We start from the raw sequence: 27,025 nt of genomic DNA on the forward strand, positions 1-27,025 counted from the left end.
GCTTGTTTAATTAGGAGAAAGGCAAAAGGACATCCTCCTAATTACAGATAGACACAAAAAGCTGGAATAACTCAGTGGTCAGACAGCATCTCTGGAGAAAAGGAATAGGTGACGTTTGACGTTGGGTTGAACTTCAAGTAACCCTTGCATCCCCTCTCTCTCTCTCCGTCCCTCCGCCACCCAAGTCAATAATACTATTACACTTTATTGTCATTATAAATACATACAACAAAATTTCAGGCACACTGCCCGAGCAGAGCTCCAACGTAACAGATAAATAATAACGACAATGGAAACAACAAAAATGGCAAAAAAACATCATCCGAATGTGCAATATTTCACAGTATTAATGATGTGGCAGTACAAAGTATTGGCTATGGGAGCTGTGTGATCAGTGCAGAGTTCAGAGTGGTGATGGCCTTGGGGTAGAAACTGTTTGTTAATCTTGTGGTGTGTGATTTGATGGACATGTAACGCTTTCCTGAGGGCAGAAGGGAAAACAAGTGATGTGCGGGATGAGATGAGTCCTTTAGGATGCGTAATGCCTTCTGCAGGCAACGAGAGCTCTAGATCTCTTCCAGGGCAGGCAGGTCTGTGTTGGTGATCTTCTGGGCTGTGTTGATGACTCTCTGCAGAGTCTCTCTGCGTTGTATTTGGTTCAAAGTCATCTTGTTGAGTTTCATTGTAACTCGTTTTCACCCAGACCACAACTAACAATGGCCTGTTTCCTTTATCATTGTTACTTTTTTGAATATCTTTCATTCATTTGTTCGATATCTCTTTATATCATCGTCTATATCTCTAATTTCCCTTTCCCCTGATTCACAGTCTGAAACAGGGTCTCGACCCGAAATGTCACCTATTCATTTCCTCCAGAGATGCTGTCTGACCCCTGAGTTACTCCAGCTTTTTGTGTCTCTCTTCGGTTTAAACCAGCATCTGCAGTTCCTTCCAGCACATCCTCCTAATTAAATTGCTCAACATAAAGGCGGGAAGTCCTGGGGCAAACCAGGGGTAGCATAGTGGCGCAGTGGTAGAGTTGCTGCCTTACAGTGCCAGAGACCCAGGTTTGATCCTGACTACAGGTGCTGTCTGTATGGAGTTTGTACGTTTTCCCATTGACCACATGGGTTTTCTGCGGGTGCTCTGGTTTCCTAACACACCCCAGAGACGTAAAGGTTGACACAAAATGTTGGAGTAACTCAGCGGGTGAGGCAGCATCTATGGAGAGAAGGAGTGGGTGACGTTTTGGGTCGAGACTCTTCTTCAGACTCTCCAACAAGATTTTAGGTTAATTGGTTTCAGTAAAATTGTTTAAAAAATCGGCCCTGTTAGGGTATGGGGTGATCGCTGGTCAGCATGGACTTCGTGTGCCAAAGGGCTTGTTTCCACACTACATCTCTAAAGTCTAAAAGCATATAGTAAATACCAAGGAGATATATGTGGACTAGATTGGACAGGCAAATTACCAAACATCTGTTGGTGAATCTGTGGAATAGAAGTCCTTGCAGTGAAATTATGGACGTTCCTGGAGGAAGAATTCTTCCTGGATATATACAAAATGCAATTTCTTGAATTGTTGTCAAATACTAGGAACTGGCAGAATATCAAGATTTCACAATTTTTCTTGGCATAAGAAATGGGATTGAGTTTCATGAATTTGGCCTGCTGGTTGGTTCACCATTTTCCTTGTGTAATAAATCAACTACCTGCACCTGCTGTTCTCAGGTGGCCTTGAGTCCAAGAAATAGCCAGGCCCGTGTCTGCTTCATTGGCTTCTCGTGCAGTAATGTGTGAAAACAGATCAAATGGTTCCTTGCAAATTCAAGCTCAATGCTGTTTACTCCACAGTTCCCCAACTACCTATCTCCATCCTTTCTTGCAGATTGCTCTTCCATTAGTGTCATCATTTAATGATCTGCTACCAGAAGTGTAACAGGATTAGCAGAACTCTCGGCTCACAGCTCCGTAACTCATTCCTTCATGAGCTCAGGTCTCAGACCAGCCATCGACCTCCAGAGATTTACGTTTATACCAGCACAATTAGCAATAATTTTAATGTCAGCAGTTCTGTTCAGCTCACTGAGCTGTATACGAGAGTACTGGAAACGTGTGCAGTGCCTTTAATACCTCTGCGGTTAGGGATCCATGGTGGATGAAGAGGAGTGTGTTTTGGTCTCATTTGCGAATGCAGCTAGAGTGGGCTGAGGAATGGCAAATGGAGTTTAATACAGAACAGCGTGAAGTGTTGTAGTTTAGGAAGTCAAACCAGGACAGGAGCAGAATGAATGGTATTGTAGAGCAAAGGTAATTAGTAATACAAGTACATAGTTCCTTGAAAGTAGTATCGCAGACAGGGTGGTAAAGAAGGCTTTAGGCAAGCTGGCCTTCATCAGACAGGAAATTGAGTATAGAAGGTGAGATGTTTAAGAAGGAACTGCAGATGCTGGAACAATCGAAGGTAGACAAAAATGCTGGAGAAACTCAGCAGGTGAGGCAGCATCTATGGAGTGAAGGAATGGGTGACGTTTCGGGTCGAGACCCTTCTTCAGACTGAAGAGCCCGAAACGTCACCTGTAAATGGGCTGGATGGGTTGGAGTTTGTAAAATGTGTGCAGGATAGTTTTTTGCAGCAATACATAGAAGTACCTACTAGAGAAGGGGCGGTGCTGGACCTCCTGTTAGGAAATGAGACGGGTCAGGTGGCAGAGGTATGCGTTGGGGAACAGTTCGGGACCAGTGATCACAATACCATTAGTTTCAATATAATTATGGAGAGGGTCAGAACTGGACCTAGGGTTGAGATTTTTGATTGGAGAAAGGCTAACTTTGAGGAGATGCGAAAGGATTTAAAAGGAGTAAATTGGGACAGTTTGTTTTATGGGAAAGATGTGAAAGAGAAATGGAGGACATTTAAAGGTGAAATTTTAAGAGCACAGAATCTTTATGTCCCTGTTCGGTTGAAAGGAAATAGTAAAAATTGGAAAGAGCCATGGTTTTCAAGGGAAATTAGACACGGTTCGGAAAAAGAGAGAGATCTACAATAATTATAGGCAGCATGGAGTAAATGAGGTGCTTGAGGAGTATAAAGAATGTAAAAAGAATCTTAAGAAAGAAATTAGAAAAGCTAAAAGAAGATATGAGGTTGCTTTGGCAAGTAAGGTGAAAGTAAACCCAAAGGGTTTCTACAGCTATATTAATAGCAAAAGGATAACGAGGGATAAAGTTGGTCCATTAGAGAGTCCGAGTGGACAGCTATCTGCAGAGCCAAAAGAGATGGGGGAGATATTGAACAATTTATTTTCTTCGGTATTCACCAAGGAGAAGGATATTGAAGTATGTGAGGTAAGGGAAACAAGTAGAGTAGCTATGGAAACTATGAGGATCAAAGAAGAGGAAGTACTGACACTTTTGAGAAATATAAAAGTGGATAAGTCTCCAGGTCCGGACCGGATATTCCCTAGGACATTGAGGGAAGTTAGTGTAGAAATAGCAGGGGCTATGACAGAAATATTTCAAATGTCATTAGAAACGGGAATAGTGCCGGAGGATTGGCGTACTGCGCATGTTGTTCCATTGTTTAAAAAGTGGTCTAAGAGTAAACCTAGCAATTATAGACCTGTTAGTTTGACGTCAGTGGTGGGCAAATTAATGGAAAGGATACTTAGAGATAATATATATAAGCATCTGGATAAACAGGGTCTGATTAGGAACAGTCAACATGGATTTGTGCCTGGAAGGTCATGTTTGACTAATCTTCTTGAATTTTTTGAAGAGGTTACTCGGGAAATTGATGAGGGTAAAGCAGTGGATGTTGTATATATGGACTTCAGTAAGGCCTTTGACAAGGTTCCTCATGGAAGGTTGGTTAAGAAGGTTCAATGGTTGGGTATTAATGGTGGAGTAGCAAGATGGATTCAACAGTGGCTGAATGGGAGATGCCAGAGAGTAATGATGGATGGTTGTTTGTCAGGTTGGAGGCCAGTGACTAGTGGGGTGCCACAGGGATCTGTGTTGGGTCCACTGTTGTTTGCCATGTACATCAATGATCTGGATGATGGTGTGGTAAATTGGATTAGTAAGTATGCAGATGATACTAAGATAGGTGGGGTTGTGGATAATGAAGTAGGTTTTCAAAGTCTACAGAGAGATTTATGCCAGTTGGAAGAGTGGACTGAAAGATGGCAGATGGAGTTTAATGCTGATAAGTGTGAGGTGCTACATCTTGGCAGGACAAATCAAAATAGGACGTACATGGTAAATGGTAGGGAATTGAAGAATGCAGGTGAACAGAGGGATCTGGGAATAACTGTGCACAGTTCCCTGAAAGTGGAATCTCATGTAGATAGGGTGGTAAAGAAAGCTTTTGGTGTGCTGGCCTTTATAAATCAGAGCATTGAGTATAGAAGTTGGGATGTAATGTTAAAATTGTACAAGGCATTGGTGAGGCCAATTTTGGAGTATGGTGTACAATTTTGGTCGCCTAATTATAGGAAGGATGTCAACAAAATAGAGAGAGTACAGAGGAGATTTACTAGAATGTTGCCTGGGTTTCAGCAACTGAGTTACAGAGAAAGGTTGAACAAGTTAGGGCTTTATTCTTTGGAGCGCAGAAGGTTAAGGGGGGACGATAGAGGTCTTTAAAATGATGAGAGGGTTAGACAGAGTTGACGTGGATAAGCTTTTCCCACTGACAGTAGGGAAGTTTCAAACAAGGGGACATGACTTGAGAATTAAGGGACAGAAGTTTAGGGGTAACATGAGGGGGAACTTCTTTACTCAGAGAGTGGTGGCTGTGTGGAATGAGCTTCCAGTGAAGGTGATGGAGGCAGGTTCGTTTTTATCATTTAAAAATAAATTGGATAGTTATATGGACGGGAAAGGAATGGAGGGTTATGGTCTGAACGCAGGTGTATGGGACTAGGGGAGAATACGTGTTCGGCACAGACTAGAAGGGTCGAGATGGCCTGTTTCTGTGCTGTAATTGTTATATGGTTATATGGTTATTCCTTCGCTCCATAGATGCTGCCTTAGCCGCTGAGTTTCTCTAGCATTTTTGTCTACCATAGAAGTTGAGATGTTACAGTTGACAAGATGTTGGTGAAGCCATACTTGGAGTATTATGTTCAATATTGGTTACCTTGAGATTGGAAAGATGCCATTAAGACGGAGAGTGTGCAAAGAAGATTTATGACTATGTTGCTAGGAATCGAGGGCCTGGGCTAATGGGAGAGGTTGGGCAGGTTAGGGCATTATTTCTTGGAGTGCAGGACACACTGAGGGATGATCTGAAAAAAATGTATGAAATCATGAGGTTGTATTGATAGGGATCTTTTTTCCAAGGGTAGGAAAATCAAGAACTAAAGGGCAACGAGAGGTTTAAGTTGAGAGGGGAAAGCTTTACTAGAAATAAGAGCAGCAACATTTTCACACGCAGGGTGGATGGGTATATGGATGTAGATGCCAGAGGAAGTAGTTGAGAGGAAATAGTTGAGGTACGTATTATAACAACATTTAAAAGTCATTTGGACAAGTATATGGATAGGAAATGTTTAGAGGGATATAGGCCAAATGCATCAAATGGGACAAGTTTAGATGGGGCATCGGTGGGCATGGACAAACTGGGCTGAAGGGTCTATTCCGATGCTGTATGCCACTATGACTCTAATTCTTCAATATAAATGGCTGTTCAGCAAGCTTAATAGTGTCATACTCACAGGATGCCTGCATATGCCTTGAACTGACTCCTGGCTCCCTTGAAACAGGGGAGCAATAGATATTTGTTAATCTGCTTTCTTCAACTGTTACGGAGCTCAAAATGTAGCCAATGCCCTGAAGCATTTATTCACACAGAGTTTTTAATGTTTGGGGTTGTATTCTTGTTAGAATAAGGGGAATTGTTAATGGTAAAAAGGAGTTAATTAGGTCAAATGCTTTATCTTCTCAGCACTTCTATTCTATTCTATTTCTATTCTATAAAAGGCATTCTACTTTGTGACTATGGCAAAAAATAGATACCAGTAACTGGATAGTACTGGTGTGTTAGTTTGATTCCAGTAATTTCAGTTGAGTTTTATAACCTACTAAACTACTGGGATGGGGGGGAGTTGTGGAGGAATGCGGAGGTGTGGGGAGAGGTGGATGTGTGGGCTGGGGTAAGGGGCATGTGTGGGCGGGGGCAGGGGGGTGTGTGGGCGGGGGGGGGGGGGGGAGGTGTGGGGAGAGGTGGATGTGTGGGCGGGGGGGATGGGAGGTGTGGGCTGGGGAGGAGTTGTGGAGGAAGGGGGTGTGTGGGCGGGGGGAGGGGGGGTGTGGGCGGGGGGTGTGTGTGGGCGGGGGGAGGGGGGTGTGTGTGGGCGGGGGGGTGGGGGAGTTGTGGAGGAAGGGGGTGTGTGGTGGGGGGAGAGGGGAGGGGTGTGGGAGGGGGGTGTGTGGGTGGGGGGTGTGGGCGGGGGGGGTGGGGGGTAGTTGTGGAGGAAGGGGGTGTGGGCGGGGGGGGAGGGGGGGTGTGTGGGCGGGGGGGTGGGGGGTAGTTGTGGAGGAAGGGGGTGTGTGGGTGGGGGGGGAGGGGAGGGGTGTGGGAGGGGGGGGTGGGGGTATGGGCAGGGGGAGGGTTGTGGGGGCGGAGTGGGGGGGATCAGCATACACATTGCCTTGGTGCCATTCCTAAAGCACACTTTTCTGCTTGGTTTGTCAGGCTCAGATAGAATGCAGGTCCCACTGCAGTACACCTCAATTATTACTTCTCTTGGGGTCCAAATTTGGAGTTATCCATTAAACTATTTGCAGGTAATTGGAAATCAGCTGCCCTCTGCATCTGCTTGCATTTCTTGCTGCAAATCCTTGATAACCATCCTTCTCACAGAAAGCAAACAAGGAAGAAAGACACAGTACAAGCAACATTTATTACTGAATGCACTTATTTTTAAATGAATGGGGCAACATTTTCTGGCCTGGTTCCTTGCACCCAGATTTGCCACCCACATCACTCTTCCTACCCACATACCATGTCCCGACATGGGACACTTGCATTTCGAGAGTCCAACACTGTGCTCTCAGTGACAACAGGATTTCCAGTAATGCAAAAGGAGGCCCTTCCCCTCAAATGTCCAGACAGCCACCAAATCCAGAGTTTGTGTTTAGACAGCTGCATTCACAATACCTCTGAGACTGGTCGGCTGTTGTGAACCAAAAACATGAAGGGAAAGGGGAATGATGGAATTAGGTCACAGATCAATCTGTGCAGAAAGTTATGGATTGAGTTAAACTGAGTGCTGCTGTCTCCTTTGCAAAAGATAATTGGATACATTCCCTGCAAATGTGCAAAGAATAATCTGTTCATGACATAAATGGCCATCAAGCACTACATGTTTTCCCAGGAGCTACCGAAACCAAATGACAAGCAGCTTCTGGAGTTATTTAATGGGTTACATACTCATTCATGATATAACTTTTTTACAATTACTTTTCAAAAGTCTTCCAAATAAATAAACAGCAAAAAACTCAACAGAGCAGGTTGCATCTGTAGAGGTAAATGGAGTGATGACCATTCAGATTTTGCCCCTTCATCAGACTGATTCACCGTGACATCAGTCAATGGCTGAACCAAAATGGCCTACTTCTGTTCCTGTTTGGAGAACAAGCAACACCATTTTTGTGGCATCCCTCTACATTAGAACTGTCTGCAACAGTAGCAGTGCTAATATATTAAAGCCCTTTCATCAACTTCACTTCCTTTCCAATGGCTCCCCATTCAAAATTGGAGAATTACCTAAATATTACCATCCCTTTATTTCAGCACTGAATTATCTTTCCATTCTGCTTCATTTATCATGATCACTTAGCCATAAGGCCTCATTCACCTTTCAATATTCAAAGTCTGTATATTTCTCTCCAATTCTCAACATTTTATGCTGCTCGGGCTCAACCTGGTGATCTTTTCTGCAATGCTACCAGATCTTGAGCGAACAGCAGATGAATCTGTTTATTTGGAGAGTGAACAGAAATGTTGTCAACATCAGAATATCTCAGAGCTATACACTGTTGATATGGCTATAAATTCAGCATTCTATTAGCACTAAGATAGACACCAAATGCTGGAGAAAAGGGCCTGTCCCACCAACATGCGATTGCATGCATCTAGCGCAATCAAACGTGGTCGCTTGAGGCGTATGGCCTCGCGGGGCCAGTCCCAATTTGAACTGCGGAGGCGTATGGAGTTGTGCGGGGCTGGTCCCGACATCATACTCACCAATCAGCTGGGCAGGAGGCTGGGCCGACTGAATTTGGACGTCGCACGGCATCGGGCGGTGACGTCATCACGCAACGGCACGCCGGGCGGTGGCGTCATCACGCATGCTGCTGTCTCCTTGCGCTAGGCTTACGCCGTCAAGACGCTGCATACGACGTCATGACGCTGCGTACGCCCGTCGAGACGCTGCGTACGCCCGACGAGGCGCTGCATACGGCCTCAATGCGGTGCGGGCCGACAAGCCGTTGTCGCACGGGATATTCGGACAGTGCAAGATTTTTGGAGCCCCGCGCGATGTCGGGACCAGCCCCGCACAACTCCATACGCCTCCGCCGATCGAAGTGGGACCGGCCCCGCGAGGCTGTACGCCTCAAGCGACCACGTTTGGTCGTGCTAGACGCATGCTATCGCATGCTGGTGGGACAGGCCCTTAACTCAGAGGGACAGGCAGCATCTCTGGAGAGAAGGAAATGGGTGAAGTCCTCCTTTCCTTCTCTCCAGAAATGCTGCCTGCCCCGCTGAGTTACTCCAGCATTTTGTGTCTATCTTCAATTTAAACCAGCATCCGCAGTTCTTTCCTACACATTCTATTAGCACTATTCTTCCCTTGGCATAAACTACGTTAAGAGACATTTCCACATGCCTCTTTCCTGGGCAGCTCAAAACCTTCAATATTCCCTGTAACCTCTTATCATGCCCCTTCAATCTCTTGCACTACCAATGTGATTAGTATTTATTTAGTGAACTTCATATTGTTTTTTTCTTTGAATGCAACATAAATCTGAAAAAGTAATCAGCAGGACATTTTTTTAAAGTCAGCAAAGGAAGGATGTATAATGTTGAAATTAATTGATGCATTAGTGAAGTCTGCATGTTTATTTTTTACATTTTAAAATGATAAATATTCTCAAGTTAATCATGTTATCTCAAAATAAAAGCCATTTGTGGAAGCTCAGTACACATTTACAACCATATTAACAAAAGTCATGCAATTATGGTGGTGGTTGTCATTAGACATCTCTGTAACTTTGACTGTAAATCATGCTATCCCCTCCTCCGCAGTCTAGTTTAGTCAGTCTAGCCTTCTGATCTTCTATTCCAAGCTAGAAAATATTGCCCAATTAAATTATTTTGCTCCTCACCAATTGTCAGTTTTACCCTGAATTTCCCCTCTGAACTGTTCTTGGATCCCAAGGAGTATATTGCAATCACATAACAGGGAACATATGTAAGCATCACTCATATACAGCTTACATTTTATTAATGTAAATTACATTACTCAGCCTGTCCTGCTGAGTTACTCCAGCATTTTGTGTCTACCTTACATTTTATTAATTTACTTTGTGTTATATATGTGAATGTTGCTTAGTGGATTGATTACTCTTTGTAGACAACATAATCGGAGCACAGTAAATTGTGCCAATTGATCACTAACCATTTGCCTATGGGAAGTACAGAGAAATTGAAAACTTTTACTGGAAGCACATTTGTAATCTCATGTGCATCAGAGAGTCGCTTTGTCAAATTCATCTTGCTTGTGTATTTGGCAGAGGATTATGGCCAACTTATGAGGTCTTTCATTGCAGTGTAGATCTGAAAGGTTAACCTTAGATCTTGCTGTACAATGTGTAACCTAGTATTTTCTAATTTTATTTCCAATTTATATCATCTACAACTTCGTGCTTCCTGACATTTTCCAGGCTACTGCAATGAAATCTTCTTACCTTCCATTTCCTCAGTTAAAGTTTTATACAAAGTATGCATCACCATATGCCAAACAGTATATCAGAGAACTTGCATATTGGTATAATAAGGAGATTCTGATCTATTTAAATATCTGAAGCACTGCTTCAAAAATGAAATTGATAATTGTTAGTTATACATGATACACCTCTACTTACAGCCATGTGCTGTTGTACAGAGACATGGCTCACAGCTGTTTCACCTAACCGTGCCAAACAATCCGAGGGCTTCACAATTCACCAGCTTTCTCAGGTACGATAAGAGGCAGAAGGGTCTGCAACACCACCCGATGCTCAGATGTGGAGGCCCTGATAAGCCCCTACTCCCCGAACCTGGAATATTTTAAATGTGAAGTGCCGTCCTTTCTACTAGCTTTAAGAATTCACATTGGCTAACCTGACTGTAGTAACATCCCACCCCTCGTGGACATGGTTTGCACTGGATGAATACACACCGCTACTTAATTCCAAGTAGCCCAAGGCCTTACTAATCTTAACTGGTTACTTCAACCAGGCCAACCAGGTATGATTTGCCTGGATGGTATGCAAAACAAAGTTTTTCCACTGTATCTTGGAATACATGACAGCAACAAACCACTACTGGCTGCTGCAAGGACATCGTTGAAGATATCAGGCAGTCTCCACATGATCACCCCTCACGCTTGAGAATGCCTTAGAGTATCTCTGGCAAGGATAATAAACTTAAGTTAAATTCAATGCTGCCTGGCCTCTGGGTTTCTTTAATACAGTGCAGTTACAAATTGAAGGAGTAGAACCTGCTGAAATATGCAACTTTCACCTCGTTGACAAAGCTGCAGATCAGCAAAATTAGTAAAGTCCCTGAGTGCTTAAAGGCTAAACTGGAGAGCCAAAACCACTAAAGTTAAGGGCTATGGTCAATTGTCAATAATAGTTCCACTTCAGCAAAGGCGATTGTGCAGCTCTCTATCTATTTCCGGAATAACCAGAGTTAGTGCCCCTCACTCATTGCCCAATAACCGAGGATCGCAGTTAGTGCTACACTGGTTGTGGGGTCATTCCTTACAGAGAGTCACCTGGTACATTGGCTTCTCCTCTTTTTCTTCATTATCCAAATATTTAATGGTCACTGTTAAAAAATGACTGTACTTTCCCTCAAGTAGTCTGTACCACGACAAGGCAATGGTGGGCTCTCAAGGTAAAGTCAGAAACCACATATTGTCTCTAACTGGATGCATAAACGCCACACCTCCCTTTTAAAGCTTCCTTGGGAAGTTTCATACTAGAAGAACTTCATACGATTACTTTGAGTACATCATAAACCTTTATATGCTTATCATAAACTCAGCAATTTTACAGGGGCACATTTTTAACAAATCTCCAGAGATGCAGCCTGATTATTTTCTGTTTTGATCCAATTCTTTGACTCTAAAACATAGATCCACTCACAATTTGCCTATAGCCAAGCTCCATCAGGGAATGGAGGTGGGGGACAGAAATGCTACACAATGCTACACAATCTAGTAAAATGACACATCAGAAGTGACCACAAAATTATATTAAAAATTAATTCAGAAAATAGGAAAATTTGCTTCTTTCTTTTAAAATTATTTTGCGTTTACTCTGCACGGTGCTGGACTTACAAAGTATTACATAAGGCAATGCCGTCAACATTTCTGCTATTGTATATTTCCTGATTGCTATTTAAACTCTTAAAAGCATTGCATTTCTTTTACATAATTGGAGAGAATCACACGTGGAGAAGTATTTTTTATACCATAATCCTACTTTTTATTCCATTCCACTTGAAATAGCTTGGTTTAATCATTTAATAAAATATCAGCCTTCCTACCCACATGAAAGCCTGAATGTATATTTCCTCCCTATTCAATACATCTGCTTCCCAGTGGAGGATTGATCTATGTACTCTGGAGCAGGTCTCATATAATGTTTGAGCAGTGAGTAATCTACATGCTTCTTGGAACCACAATATTAACCGTATATCCTTATTTTGAGATTCAGTAAAGGTAATTGTAAAATATCTAATCCTCTTTAACAATTTTATCACCTGAACAAAACCCTGTAGCAGGAATTGCATTGAGAAAGAATAGATGACAATCATTTGCTGGAGCTGATCAATACCATGAAATATTGAAAAAGAACCAATGCACCAATCTTTAAATAAACAATGCCAGATATCTCCTGTTCCAAATATTGATTGCCATTCAAGAATGTTGCTGAAAGAACTACAGATTTATTTTGTTCAGATGAAAGGCACAGCAAGTGGTATCCAAATACCCATTGAATGAACACATCACACATTGTGATATTTGCAATAAATACCATGAAAATAATACTGAACAATTTTCTTCTTTTTCTCTTCTCTATAGGTACCTAAAATGCTGACCTCACCCTGCTGCATTTAAATCAAAGTAGGCATGCAAAGGTCAAGAACAGTTATAAGTCATAAGTTTTCCTATTTGAAGGTACCAACACCACCCAAGTTACTGGAAGGTAACTAATGGCAATGCATCCTGGAAAAGTATTAGTAAGATGACTTAAGCTTGTTTTGAAGGGTGTGGGCCACCTGCCATTCTCATCTGTTTTAATCAATCACCATATTTAGGCCTCTGGTAAAAGTACAAAAGGAATGTTGGGGCCGTTGGAATGTGCCAGCCTGACTGTCCGACACTGCAACAGCACACTTCATTCTTCCCCGTCAATTGGAAACTTCTTTTATCTGGCAGAAATGCACCGGGGACTGCCTTCCGATCAATCTCTCAGTGAGGCTGAGCAGTGGACAGAAAAAACACCCCAGCCCTTTAACAAGGGGATTTCACCCAACAGAACCTGAACTCGTCAATGCAGAAGGCGATATTGCCCCAGAATACACTCATCTATAAACTTTTTTTACAATTAAGAGAGCCTGTGAATGCAAACTATTTGGTTTTATACATAACAGAATATGCACTTGATCAAATCCCAACAAAAAAACACAATGCTCAAGGGAGGGGAAAATGTAAAAATGAGATGAGCCGATATAGCACTTTATAAAATTAAACCTTTCCCTGCATTAACTTTAGTCATAAATTTTCAGTAATGATTTAAACATTAATAGAGAACAGGCAACAAATAATTTTTTGCTTTGACCATTTCAACTTTTCATTCTATTACACAAATTCTGAACTTTGCAAGAATAAGGGAATTTTGTCAATGGACGAGGTTATTCTATTTATACTCACTGGACATGAGCTGATGTTTTGTTCCCACTGGCTCATACTCATACTCTCTTCTAATGTTGTACATTTCTTCAGAACTAAGTCCCAGCCGCAGTAGGGGTCTTGAGCTCCCACACATGAACTGCAGGATAAAGAGATCATCTTTTAATTGTGTAGTTTTAATCTACTCATAAACATGCAGAACACATCATGAAACACATCAGTACAATGTGGAACTTCAAAATGTATGCATGTGCACATATTTGGGCTAGTTAGATGTGCCTTTTGTTCTGTGTCCCAAAGTCATAAGGTCAGCAATTTGAGACAAAAGAAGTCCTTATAAATTTGTAGCGGAGCTCAACTGTTTTTACAGCTATCAACACAGTTGAAAAGCTTATCAGTGTGATTTATGATCAGCAAGAGGATCACAGCCCACCACAACTATTTATTTTACTTGCTTACTATTGGTAGCAGGGTATGTAATAAAACAACTGGATACCGTGAACCTCTGAATCTGAATCCCATTCAGTTACATGTATGCTCTATAAAGCAAAAGGTTCAAAGGGAAATGCTGGAAGGTCAGGTTGGTAGGTCAAGCTGGAAGGACAAAATTCAACCCTCAAAGCACAATCAATGGAAGTACCGGTTGGAAACTTAAGACATTGTAGAATCAGAGAGTTGTAGAGCACAGAACTAAACTGCCCCTTGGCTCATCATATTCATGCCAATCTGCTTGCCCATCCACATTAATCCTATTTGCCCATATTAGGTCTGTACCCTTCTATGCCCAGCCTATTCACATGCCTAGGTAAATGTCTCTTAAATGGCGTGATTGTATCAAATTTCACTACCTCTTCTGGCAGCCTATTCCATATGTCAACCATTTTATGTGTACAAAATTTACTCCCCAGATCCCCTTTAAGACTCCTTCCTCTCACCTTAAACATTTGGCCTCTTGATTTTGACATCTGTACAATGGGATAAAGATTCTACCTGCTCTTATCAATGTCCCTTAGAATTTGAGATCCGTGCAGGTTACCCTTCGCTGCAGTGAAAACAAGCCCAGATTATCCAATCTCACCGTTTCTAAAATCTATCTATCTTCTATCTATCGATCTATACATAACTAAAACTCTGATCTTGTGCTCTTCTGTTTTGCGTTGATTTTACAATCTGCGCAAAAACGGTACCCGATAGCGCTACGTTTTTACGCCACCTAACTTGCCATTCTCCTGTGCTTCAAGTGCAATACGTTTTGTTCTGATCGGTGGTATAATAAAAAAGTTATTAAGGTTTATAAATCGTAAAAACCGCGCATGCGCTGATTGGTCAGTCAGCGCCATGCAAATTGGTCTCCGTTCCTGTCACTCAACCGGGGCGGCGACGCCCCTTCCTGCACTGTGCCCTCTCGCATTTCACGCACAAACTCCTCTCTCCCCTCCTCACAGTAACTTGTCGACCGTCTCCCCGAGGTAGGGGGAGGGGGGTCAGTAGAGGCCCTGGTCCCGTCTCTCTCTCCCTCACTCACCCCTCTCCCCTGCCCGCCCTCTGCGGCAATGGCGATCCTGTCTACCCGTCCCCCCGGGTGAATGGCTGCGACCGTCCATCTTTTCCACCACCACCGCTGCGTTGACTCACCCTCTCGGCCCTCTCGGAGATCTTCTCCACCAGCTCGTGCCCAACACGACAAACACCGACTCCACCCCCACCCCCCCCCCGCGGCCCGGCCCGTTGGCAGCAGCGGGCAGGAAGGCAGGATAGGGACGGGCCGAGCGGCAGCAGCGGGCGGTCGGGTAGGGCGGGGACGGGCCGAGTGGCGGCTGAGCTGGAGTAGGCAGAGGGACAGAGGGGGAGTCGGGTTTCAGGGTGGCCGGGCAGTTTGCGCGGAGTTTGAGTAACACACGCTCACGATGCAAACTGATCCAATCGTCAAGTCAACAGGATCTAAACCACAGCTAACAATGAATGACCTGTGGAGGAAGGAACTGCAGATGCTGCTTTTTTATGGATGGAGGGAGGGGGTGACTGAGGGTAGGGGACAGGAGAGGGAGAGAAGAGGTGAGGGAGGGATTGGAGGAGGGGAGGAGAGGGGAAAGATCCTGGGGAGGGGGGGAGGGGAAAAGGGGAAAGGGGGGAATGGGGGTAGGGAAGGAGGGGGAAGGGCAGTGGGGAGGGGAAGGGCAAAGAGGGGGTGAGGGGAAGTCAGTGGCATCACAACGGGAATCAATCAGCCGCGCCCGCGCAGTTGGAGGCTATGGGTAAGTGGTGGAATATTGTGTTGGGGGAACGGGACCCAACGGGTCCCACTTAGTCGAATATATTTTAAAAATCAGATCAGAGAGCCACAACAAACGTAAGAATGCCAGTTCAGTTCTGTATTGTTGGTATTTCTCAGCATATGTTCCACCATTCGTCACTCTTGAACCAAATGCAGAAATCTTGAGCCCAGCCTGTCATTCCTAACCTGCATTTCAACATCAAGTTCCTCACTAAGTCAGGACTCGAACAAGAGTAATGGGCCTGTCCCACCAGCATGCGACTGCATGCGGCTAGCATGACCTAACGTGGTCGCTTGAGCAGTACGTCCTCGCGGGGCCGGTCCCACTTCAATCGCCGGAGCCGTATGGAGTTGTGCAGAGCTGGTCCCGACATCGTGCGGGGCTCCGAAAAACTGACACTGTCCAAAAATTCCACGCGACAACGGCCTGTCGTTCCGCAGCTGCATTGAGGCCGTACGCAGCGCCTCGACGGGCGTACGCAGCGTATCGATGCCGTACGCAGCGTCTCGACGGTGTACGCAGCGTCTTGACACCGTATGCAGCGTCTTGACGGCGTACACCTAGCGCGTGGCGTTGTGTGATGACGTCACCGGCCGGCGTGCCATTGCGTGATGACGTAACCGCTCGACGCCGTGCGATGTCCAAATTCAGTCGGCCCGCCTCCTGCCCAGCTGATTGGTGAGTATGATGTCGGGACCAGCCCCGCACAACTCCAGACGGCACCGCAGATGGAAGTGGGACTGGACCCGCGGGCCGTATGCCTCAAGCCACCACGTTTGGTCGCGCTAGAAGCATGCAATCGCATGCTGGTGGGACAGGCCCTTGATGCTGCAAACCCTCAGCAATTACATCTGGAATTTTGCCAGCAGAAGTTCTTTAAACTCTCTGCATCAGTGAGAATGCAATACTTTAGACATTGTCTAAATCTGAGAGTCAGCATTTTACAAATAATAACTGGACACCATAACTTTAAGGACAAAATAGGAGAATCCATCAAATGCTATAAATGGAAAACTGGAGTAGTAGCCTGCCACCGAGGTGACCATAGGTTAATTTTCAAATGCACAACAGCAGAGGTTTAAAAAAAAAAAGTCCAGTCTAATCATGTCAGGCCCTTCCTTCCTTCAATTTAAACTCTACACAGAAACCTGCATAGCAGAAATAATTAACAGATAAATAATTATTGTAGCATTATCACAGCAACATATGTTTAAGCATGTATAATCAGCTATCATTATCAGTTTAGTAAACATGATAGACACCAACCAGCATCTCAAACCAGAACATCTTATGTTTTAATAAAAATCTGCACCTAAATGTCGAGACTAATGCCCATTGAAATGATAATAAAAGAAACTGAATAAGTAATCTCGTCAAATACAATATACCTAAGTTTCGTAATGCAATTATTTTGTACAATGAAAAATAATTTAAAAATTCAGCAAATAATTCTGCATGAAGTAATACAGTGCTTATTGTTATTGCATTCATCAACATGTCAAACACTTCCATTATTATTTCAACCATGTAAAGTTTATCTTTCATAATTCTTCTCATTAATCCATGGCCTAATGTTTCTGCTGATTAACAGTGCCAGAGCAGGCCAGACATAACTATTGTGATCTCCGCTTTGAAAACTCTAATCCAAACGAGGTTTAATGCCCGCTGACTGTCTGACATAGGAGAGACAAAATGCGAACTGCAATAAAAAGCCCACAAAGCTCCTTTGATGAGAAGCTAGTTTGATGGACGATAGCAGATGAAAAGCCTATGACTGTCAATACATCATTAAGTACCTCTGTGTGCTGGCTCAGCCGGAATGTGCTGTTGAGTGGTTTCTGCCGTCAGCTTCCAAATAGCTGAGAAAATTGAAAAGGGAGAAACTGGAATCATCAACCTATGGTTTTAGTGCTCACCACTCAATGCCCACAATCCCCTGAGTACACTGAAGTGAACAGTGGCTGTCAGCACTTTCCACTCCAGACAAGCAAAACAAATAAGATAAACTCACCATATTATCTGAACCCTGGTCTCTTCAATATGCCATTGTGAACCAACCACAATCCCTCTCCTAACACTACACAACAAATTGTGAGCTGCCAGCACTGACCATGATTAATGGAATATCTACAAAAACCGACATTCTCCTGGTACAGTTTGCTGGGCGGGTGTAGCTTTCTTGCAAGCGACCTGTCTTTCCGTTATTGATTCAATGCATACCAAATTTGCTGGATGAGTTTTGCCTCTTGGAATTATTCAAATAAATTGCAGCAGCTAAGATGAAAACTAACAGGGAAACCAGGGGAACCTGTGGGTCAGATCGGTTCCATCCAGGCTAAGTGCTATCCTAAGTCATCCATAATGTCTGGTGGACTAGGCTGGAGACCAAAAGTATCAATTTGTCTGCTGGAGATTGTTGTCCTTTGATCCGCAGTATTGAACCTCCCTCCTCCTCCTACTACACTGATCGAGCGCTCCCACACATCAACGACCAGTATTGGCAGATGGCTCGACATGAAATTAAGTAGGCATGGATTGGACAAATTGTAACACTGGAGCAAGAAATTGGGAGTATGGAAGCAGGATTTAGGATATCGATTGGAGAGATTCAGATTCAGTGCTAAAAATCAATACTTTAATGCCCAATCTCCTTTTCCTCAGTCCTTCCCAGGACAAAGTTTCAGAATGCATTACCTACCTTTGTCTCATTCTATAACCTGCTTACTTTAAAAGTCCAAGGTCACTTTTATCCCCATTTGTTTCCACTCGTTACGTACCAGTCTCTAAATGCCCCATACACTCCCTCACCTATCCATCCTCCCCCATTTCACCCGATTCCACCTATCACCTGCCAGCCCCTGCCTCGCTCCTCGCTCTCACCTCATTATATTGGCTCTCTTCCCTACACACTCAGTGCTGATGCAGGCTCTCAATTCAAAATGTGAACCATCACTTTGCCTCCACAGATATTGCTCAACCTACCGAGTTCCTCCAGCAGTTCTTTTGGTTTTGCTCTGGAATCTATCATCTGCAGTTTTGTGTGTCACTACATGTCCTGATTTTCTGACTGATCACATGCTCTATTGATTTCCCCCCACTCCCCCTCCCCCCCCCCCCACCCCACTTACTTAATAATTTCTTACACTAGAGACTAAACGGCCTGTCCCACTTTCATGACCTAATTCACAGCCTTTTTTACTCGTGGACATTTTTCATCAGGCTAGAAAAACGCCCAGACCTACTTGATGCCACAAGTACCTACGACTAGCATCACGACCTACTACGACCTACTACGACCTACCTACGACCTCCTACGACCATGCTGCGAGTATGAGTCAAGGGCAAACTCGGCAGAGGTCGTGAATTAGGTCGTGAGAGTGGGACAGGCCCTTAAGGTTTTTTAACTCAGTTTCTCAATAAAATTAAACTATATAATTCATCTCCAAACATAACCATTAAGGAATCATGGAATCTGTTCAGCCTAAGCAATTAAAAACTATGTAAATGTAATGCTGATATTTCAATGCAAGTGTAGCTGAAAAGTTACACTAATAGTGATTCTCCTGTCTTCTCAAATGCCATTTGAGGTTTTTCAAAACCAAAAGCAGAATGGGACCTCTTGACATTGCCGTTGTTCACAAGTTGCAAAATGTTACAGCTGTTCAAAGATGTTACCTCTGACTTCTGTAGAAGGTACAGCGTTTGAGGGGGATTCTTATCACATGTTCCCGCAGGCCAACAAACAGAACGCTTTGACTGTGTAAGATTTGGAGGTTCCTTATGGGCTCACGCTGATCAGCTGGGAAAAGTTCTATTTCTTCCAACAAACAGCCACTCTCGCTTTCATTCACAGGGATGAGAACTTTCTTGATGGTTCCATAGTCTGCAAGGGATATACAAGAAATAATCTGATCAAAGGAATTGATGAAATAATGGCCAAGTACTGAGATAATGGCCAAGTACTGAGCTTGCTAGTCTTAACTTTTTCTCAATAGACTGGAATACATGACAGATAATTTATCGGCATAAGTAAAAACCTGTCAACAATTAATCAACAATGCAGCACTCACATGAGATATCTAAAACTAAACTCTAACAAGAACAAAAAAATACAGCATGAGTACAGTAGATGAAGTGATACATTCTAGTTGTATAGTTTCCATTGGTGAGCTAATACACATCATGTAAAATATCCAATTTTTGTTCCCATAACTACACAGTTTGTATGCTATCCTGAATGCCACAAAAGTCAGGATTTGAATATGGAACATTTGTCCTTGCCAGGAGACTCTTCACGATTACCGAGCTCCTTTTGTGTGGTGTGTAGATTGTCAATACTCAAATTTGTCCACATCTGTGCTCTCAAAATTGTAATGTTCCATTAATAATTAATAATATTAATTACCGCTCCGAAGAAAACTCCATGAAATTTACATCTGAGTATATTAAAAAAGTACACTAAATTCAATGCAATAATCTTTTCTCTGCTGTTTCATTAAGGTCAAGACGTTTTCAGTTCCAAACTACAGGAAAGACACAAGATGAGTGAAGTTAGTGTAAATGCAATAGGATATTAAATGAAAGATATCTGAAAAATTGAGGTTCTGTTTATTAAAAAAATCCAGACTAATGAACAGCAAGACAGAGCCACATACAATTGTGCCAATAGATAAAGTCATATTACAGTAGTTAAAAGATCAAGATCCATGTATCAAAGTTAGTAAATGTCTTGATATCAAATTGATAGGATGGTATTTTATGGCATTAACATCAGAAGACAGAAACATCATCAACATTTAGGACTACGTCAGGTAAGTGGATAACAGGAGGATAATGGGTTCTGTAAATATAATATAGAACATTTTGCTCATGTGCTGGGTAGACAACAATATAGACAAAAAACAAATGGGCTGCGTTCATGCATTATCCACGTATTTATATTACATGCTCATTGCTAAGAGTGCATGAGATAAATGTTCTGCATTTTGCTTTGACCCAGTCAATAACTAATTAAGTGCAATAAATTCACTGGTCTAGATCAATTGCAATTGCATGTTCAATGCGTTTTAAGATGCCGGTAACCAAAATTCTGCAATACATATTTAATAATTAATTACCATAAAGTATAGTCAGCCACATAGATAGTATTACAGCTTTATTTAAGTAGGAAGATAAAACATGGCCAGGAATCTAAAGAGTAGTCACATTATAAATGGTCGTTAAAAGAACAACCACAGATATGGGCCTGTCCCACTTAGGCGATTTTTCAGCGGACTGCCGGCGACTGTCAGAGTGGAACACACACACAAACACATCGCTTCCTTCACCAGCCCATTATGCAGGTGGTGGACAGGGCAAGTGGGGGGGAGCGCTGCATAAAAAAATTCACACGGTGCAAAAAGACGGCTAAAGCACAGTGTGTGGTAGTCCTTTAAAAGGGGGGGGAGGGGGGGGAAGGAGCGGAGACAACTTTTAAGAAGACAGAGATGCACGACTGTGAAGCTCGGTGGACATTTAACATTACTGGTCCGTTATCCTTGGTTCTACTGCTGACCTTTTTTTCCCCAATTCAGACCTCCAGGCGACCCACCTACGGCCTGAGAATTCTCGCCACAGTCCATGGCGGCTTAATTCTAGTCACCGTTAATTTGTCAACGTTGAAAAATACACGGCGACCAGAATGAGGCCGCGACTAGTTCCCAGAATGCGGGAATTCCTCATGACCATGAAGGCAACACCCCGGCAACCACCCACGAACATGTGGCGACTGCATAGTCATCTACAGTCGCCTAAAAAGTCGCCTAAGTGGGACAGGCCCAAAAGGCTTGCATTTATATATCACCTGCCAAGTTCTTTAGGGTGTTGGAGAGCTGTGGACTGTGTGTTGTCACTGTCGTAATGTTATTTGCACACACATATTGATGACTGAAGGATGAATATTGAGAGCAGAGATAACACCTGTCCCACAAACGAGTGCTGTGGGATTTTTTTATATGTGCCTTAAAGATGAAATCTCAGTTTAGCGACTCATACGCGGCACATCCAACCATGTAACAAACCTTGTCTTACAGCAATGGTTAGCTCACATTTTGGTCAATTCTCTGGAGTCAGAGTTAAAGCCGAAACCTTAGGCCAAACCATGTTTCATCAATGAACAAAAAAATAACTTCCTTAGAAAGAGACGAGTGAAACTGTCATAGGTAGCAGTTGAGGAAAATAGTATAGTTGCTTCAATGGGGATTCCAGATAACCAACATTAATCAATAATGTTTTATTATTAATGTTTAATGTTTTATGTATCATTCGTAACTGTATGTCATGTTGTCACTTGTGGGCGGAACACCAAGGCAAATTCCTTGTATCTGAATACTTGGCAAATAAACTTATTTATTCATTCATTCATTCAAATAAAAGAGAAGGAGATTGAGTGTTCTGCCGAGAAAATTTTAAAAAAATGACAGAAGGATACGAGTATAGTTGAAGACGGGGGGGGGGGGGGGGGGGGGGAGGGGGGGAATGGAAACAGGTGAAGAGTTGGAGGTGCTAAAAGACCAGGACTAATCAAGCCCAGACACATATGACCTAAGGCCAGGTGGTGCCCTGGTGGGCCATTGGTGGTTAGGGAAGGTGTGACCTCAAGAGGGATGCAATGTGGAGAGCTGAGGAACTGGTTACATGACAGGGTGGGGGGGAGTGGGTATGGGGTAGGGGGATGGAGGGGTTTGGGGGGGGGGTGGAGGCGTTTGGGGGGGGGCTGTATGGAGGGGGGAATGGAGGGGTGGGGAGGAGAGTGGAGTGTAGGTAGAAGTTACTTAAAATTAGAGAATTCAACATTCATACCATTGGGTTTTAAGCTACCTTAACAAAATATGAGGTGCTGTTCCTCCATCTTGCATGTGGCCTCACTCTGGCAATGGAGGAGGCCCAGGGCAGAAAGGTCAGTATGAGAATGGGAAGGGGAGTAGAAATGGTTGCCAACCGGGAGATCAAATGGATCGAATGAAGTGTTCAGCGAAATGGTGGCCAAATCTACATTTGGTCTCACCGATGTACAGGGGTCCACATTGTGAACAGAGGATGCAGTAGATGAGATTAGAGGAGGTACATGTGAACCTCTGTCTCACGTGAAAGGACTGTCAGGGTCCCTGGATCGGATCAAGAGAGGAGGAATAAGGACAGGTGTTGCATCTCCTGCGGTTGTACCTGGGGAGGCAGTGGTTTTGGTGAGAAGGATAAATGCACCAAGAAGTTGTGGAGGGAGCGGTCTCTGTGGAGTTTTTTGGGGCCTATCTAAAAGCCTCTTATAGTTCTACCCTCTATTGCTGGACATTTCCATCCTCGGAAAAAGATTCTGAATATTTTCCTTAATTATGCCTATCATAAATTTGTATACTTCCATCAAGTCTCCCCTCAATCTGTGACGTTCCAGAGTAAACAAACAAAGTCTATCGTCCATCTCCCTGCAGCCAAAACCCACTAATCAGCATTCTGATAAACCTCCTCCGCACCCTCTCCAAAACTACCACATTTTTCCTGTAATGGGGCAACTAGAAATGCAAGCAACACTCCAAATGCAGCCTAACCAAAGTCCCATCGAGCTGCATCATGACCTCTTGACTTTTAGTCAATGCCCCAAGCAATGAAGGTAAGCATACCATACACCTTCTTTTCTACATTATCCACTTGTGTTTCCACCTTTAGTGAGCTATGAACTTAAGCTTCAAGATCCCTCTGCACATCAATGTTGTTAAGGGTCTTGCCATTAACTGTATTCTCTCCTTATATTCAACCTCCTAAAGTGCAACACATAAAACTTGCTCAGGTTAAACTCCATCTGCCATTTGTCCAGTAATTTCGGCAGCTGATCTATATCATGCTGTATCATCTGACAGCATTTCTCACTGTCTGCATCTCCTCCAATTTTGGTGTCATCAGTAAACTTACTCACCAACTCATCGACATTTACGTCTAATGTAGATAAAAATGCTGGAGAAACTCAGCGTGGAGGCAGCATCTATGGAGCGAAGGAAATAGGCAACGTTTCGGGCCTAAAGCCTTCTTCAGACTGATGTGAGAGTGGGGGGGGGGGGGGAAAGAAGAAAGGAAGAGGTGGAGCCAGAGGGCTGAGGGAGAGCTGAGAAAGGGAGGAGATAGGAAGGACTACCTGAAATTAGAGAAGTCAATGTTCATACCGCTGGGGTGTAAACTGCCCATGCGAAATATGAAGTGCTGCTCCTCCATTTTATGGTGAGCCTCACTCTGTCAAGTTAAGTCAAGGCATGTCACTTTTATTTCTATAGCACATTAAAAAAACAACTCTCGTTGACCAAAGTGCTTTACATTGGTGGAGGTAATGGGAGAGGCCCAGGACAGAAAAGTCGGAATGGGAGGGGGAGTTGAAGTGCTCAGCCACCGGGAGATCAGGTTGGTTACTGCGAACCGAGCGGACATTTACGTCTAAGTCATTTATATATATCACAAACAGTCGAGGTCCCAGCAGAGATCCCCGCAGAACTCCACTGGTCACAGACCACCAGCCAAAATATCTACCTTCTACCATAACTATTTGTCTTCTATGAATAAGCCAGTTCTGAATCCATACAACCAAGTCGTAGTGAATCCGGCACATCTTAATTTTCTGCATCAGCCTACTGTGAGGGACCTTATCAAAAGCTATTCAACATTTTGTAACTTGTTTCGTGGGGTGTAAGTAGATTCTCCGCAGCAGTGAGCCACATTAAACATCTCTTGTCAAGAAACTAACCATATCACATGCTTATTTTTAATGATCAGTCATGTCAGTTTCACTCGTGGAGATAAAAAAATGATAAAACAATATAATCAAGTCCTCAGCAGTATAGATGTCCAACTTGCATTGGCAACAAGGGAGAGGGGTGGGGGGGGGGGGGGGGATCGGCAATTACGACAAAACAAATTAATTAATCTGCCTCCCCTACACCCTACATTGTTAAGAATGGATTTGAGCATTTTCTGTATAAGATTTATCACGCTATAAGATTAAATGCTGAAAGTAAAGGGCCTGTCCCACTTATGCGATTTTTTTCAGCGACTAGGCTGTTGCCAAATGGTCGCAGGGTGACGCCTGTATGGTCGTGAGTTGTCTCCTCAAGTCTCCTAAAGAGTCATAACATTTTGGTTGTCGCCGGTGGATTTCAAAATGTTCAAAACATTTCAGCGACTGTCGGATTGACGTAGCTCGTCTTCTCCTGTCGTAGATGCTGTCGGAGGTTGTCGCCAGGATGACGCAGGTTGTCGCCAGGTGACGTAGGTTGTCACCAGGTGATGATGTTGGTGAATTCCATTGGCGACTACCTACGTCAACCTACGTCAACCGGCGACAGGTACCGGCGACTAAATTGTCTTCTGTTGTCTTCAGTTGTTGCCAACAAGGTCATAGCTTGTCGCGGGTGGACGCTGGTTGACTGGTTGTCGTAGGTTGTCGCCTGTGTGGTCGTAGGTGTCATAGATGTGGTCGTAGGTGGACGTCTTAACGGGTTGTCGGTTGTCGGTAGCTTGCCGTAGCTTGATGTCGACTAGGTGGTAGGTTGCTGTAGACATTGTCGTCGGGGGAGTCCAGTCGCCGGTTTTTCGACGACCTGCTGCGACTGTGACTGTCGCTGGCAGTCGCTGAAAAAAATCGCCTAAGTGGGACAGGCCCTTAAAGATTTGACTGTCTTTATGGCATGGCACAATGGTAGAGTTGCTGCCTTGCAGCGCCAGACCCAGGTCCGATCCCGACTACGGGTGCTGTCTGTACATTTGTACGTTCTCCCTGTGACCACGTGGGTGATCCCCGTGTGCTGGGATTTCATCCCACATTCTAAAGACGTACAGGTTTGTAGGTTAATTGACTTTGGTAAATATTGTAAATTGTTCCAAGTGTGTAGGATAGTGTTAGTGCACGGGGATTGCTGATCAGCGCAGACCCGGTTGGCCGAATAGCCTCTTTCCACCCTTTATCTCTAAACTAAGCTAATGAAATTTCTCAGAATAATTTTGCTGCCACGGGCATTGGATAACATCATTACACTGGATATTTAGGCTGACACAAAGAGCATTTTCTGATGACTGATGCTTATCTGAGCATCCCCAATTACGATGCATAATTTTCTTTCCACATTCGTGAGCAAGCAAGGGATGTAATAATCTTCAAACTAATTTACTAGAATAAAACAAAAAATTTACTGCCTGCAGAACCATTCTTTACCTTGACAAGCAAACAATAGAAGTGAGATTGGTTGATATGTATGTCACGGTTGGCAGAGTGAAATGGTGACCATTTACCTCAATGGCATAAATGGATCAGATAATTTAGTTGACATCAGTCACAAGTAGGCACAACCGAGCTTCAGAAATGAAAGCATCATACAGCGTTTTGTTAGCTGTCAGGGTTTGTTTACAATTGATCACCAAAAGCACTGCACAAGAAGACTCAACGTGAAACGTATAAACTTCTAACAGAATTAGACAGACTGGATACATGATATTCCCCAGAGTAGGGAATCCAAGACCAGGGTCATAGGGTTAGGTGTAAACCATTTAAGAAAGAGATTACATTTCCTCTCCCAGAGAGAGAATGTCTTCCCCAAGGCTGTCTGTGGTTCTATTCTAGGTTTTCAGAGGCAAAGTATTTCCAGTAAATTGAAATAGATCTTTGTTTGTCAATGTCCCCCTGACAACAGCAGTACAGAGCTGGAGATAGATTCTGGAAGAGGATCGGAAAAATAAACATTGTGGGCTAGTTCTTCAAATTGTAGCAATGGGGATACAGTGAATGAATGGCAGGAATGAGGGTGCACGTTGAGTAAATCTGTTCAAATTGTCCATATGGGTGCGCACTTAGTTGTTAGCTTGATTTATAGTTGTCCATCAACACCAGCATGATGAATGTTGCACTGTGGATAATCAAGGAACTAGAGGGAACTGAAAACAACTATCACTAGTGAAAAGGTACTAGGCAATTAATGAGGCCGAAAAGTCATTTGAATGTGATGGCCTGCACTCTTGGGTCTTTAAAGAAGTCATAGCAGAGACAGACAATGCATTGGCTGCAATTTTCCAAATTCCCCAGATTCTAGAGGTCTGTGAGGATTGGAAAACTGCAAAAGCAACAACACAAGAAGGAGACAAAAACAAGCAAGCTATAAGCACCATAATCTCTTTCACTGGGGGAAATGCCAGAATCCATTATTAAAGAGTTAATGGAAAATTGGTCCCGCAGGAAGCTGCATTTAGAAAATCACAATTCAATAATCAGAGTTAATCTGCTTTTATGAAAGGAAAATAGCCTTTAACAAATTTTGAGGATGTTGCATGTGGGAGTAGGGAGTGAATGGAACAGGAGCCAGTGGGAGTGTATCTGTATATGCAGAAAAGATTCAATAGGATGCCATATAAAAGAATATCACCTGAGATAAGGGCACATGTAGTTGATATAACATATTATCATAAGTAACTAACAGAAAACCGAATTGTGATGAATAGGTTGATTTTGGATCGGCAATCAGCAAGTCTGGAGTGCCACACAAGTCTGTG

The 27,025-nt window shown here is 43.5% G+C and overlaps 1 protein-coding gene across 2 annotated transcripts in view; it reads right to left on the reverse strand.

Annotated features, from left to right (window-relative positions):
- sema5a (semaphorin 5A) overlaps nt 1–27,025 on the reverse strand; it is a 195,175-nt gene that overhangs the window by 58,453 nt on the left and 109,697 nt on the right. For both annotated transcript variants that reach the window (XM_033042966.1, XM_033042975.1), the window contains exons 11-12: nt 19,145–19,352; nt 13,215–13,332 (exon numbers count right to left, since the gene is read on the reverse strand). In XM_033042966.1, coding sequence (XP_032898857.1) covers nt 13,215–13,332; nt 19,145–19,352 — 326 coding nt within the window. The remainder of the gene's footprint in view (nt 1–13,214; nt 13,333–19,144; nt 19,353–27,025) is intronic.

Source organism: Amblyraja radiata, chromosome 2 (assembly GCF_010909765.2).
Source record: "Amblyraja radiata isolate CabotCenter1 chromosome 2, sAmbRad1.1.pri, whole genome shotgun sequence".
Classification (NCBI taxonomy): Eukaryota; Metazoa; Chordata; class Chondrichthyes; order Rajiformes; family Rajidae; genus Amblyraja; species Amblyraja radiata.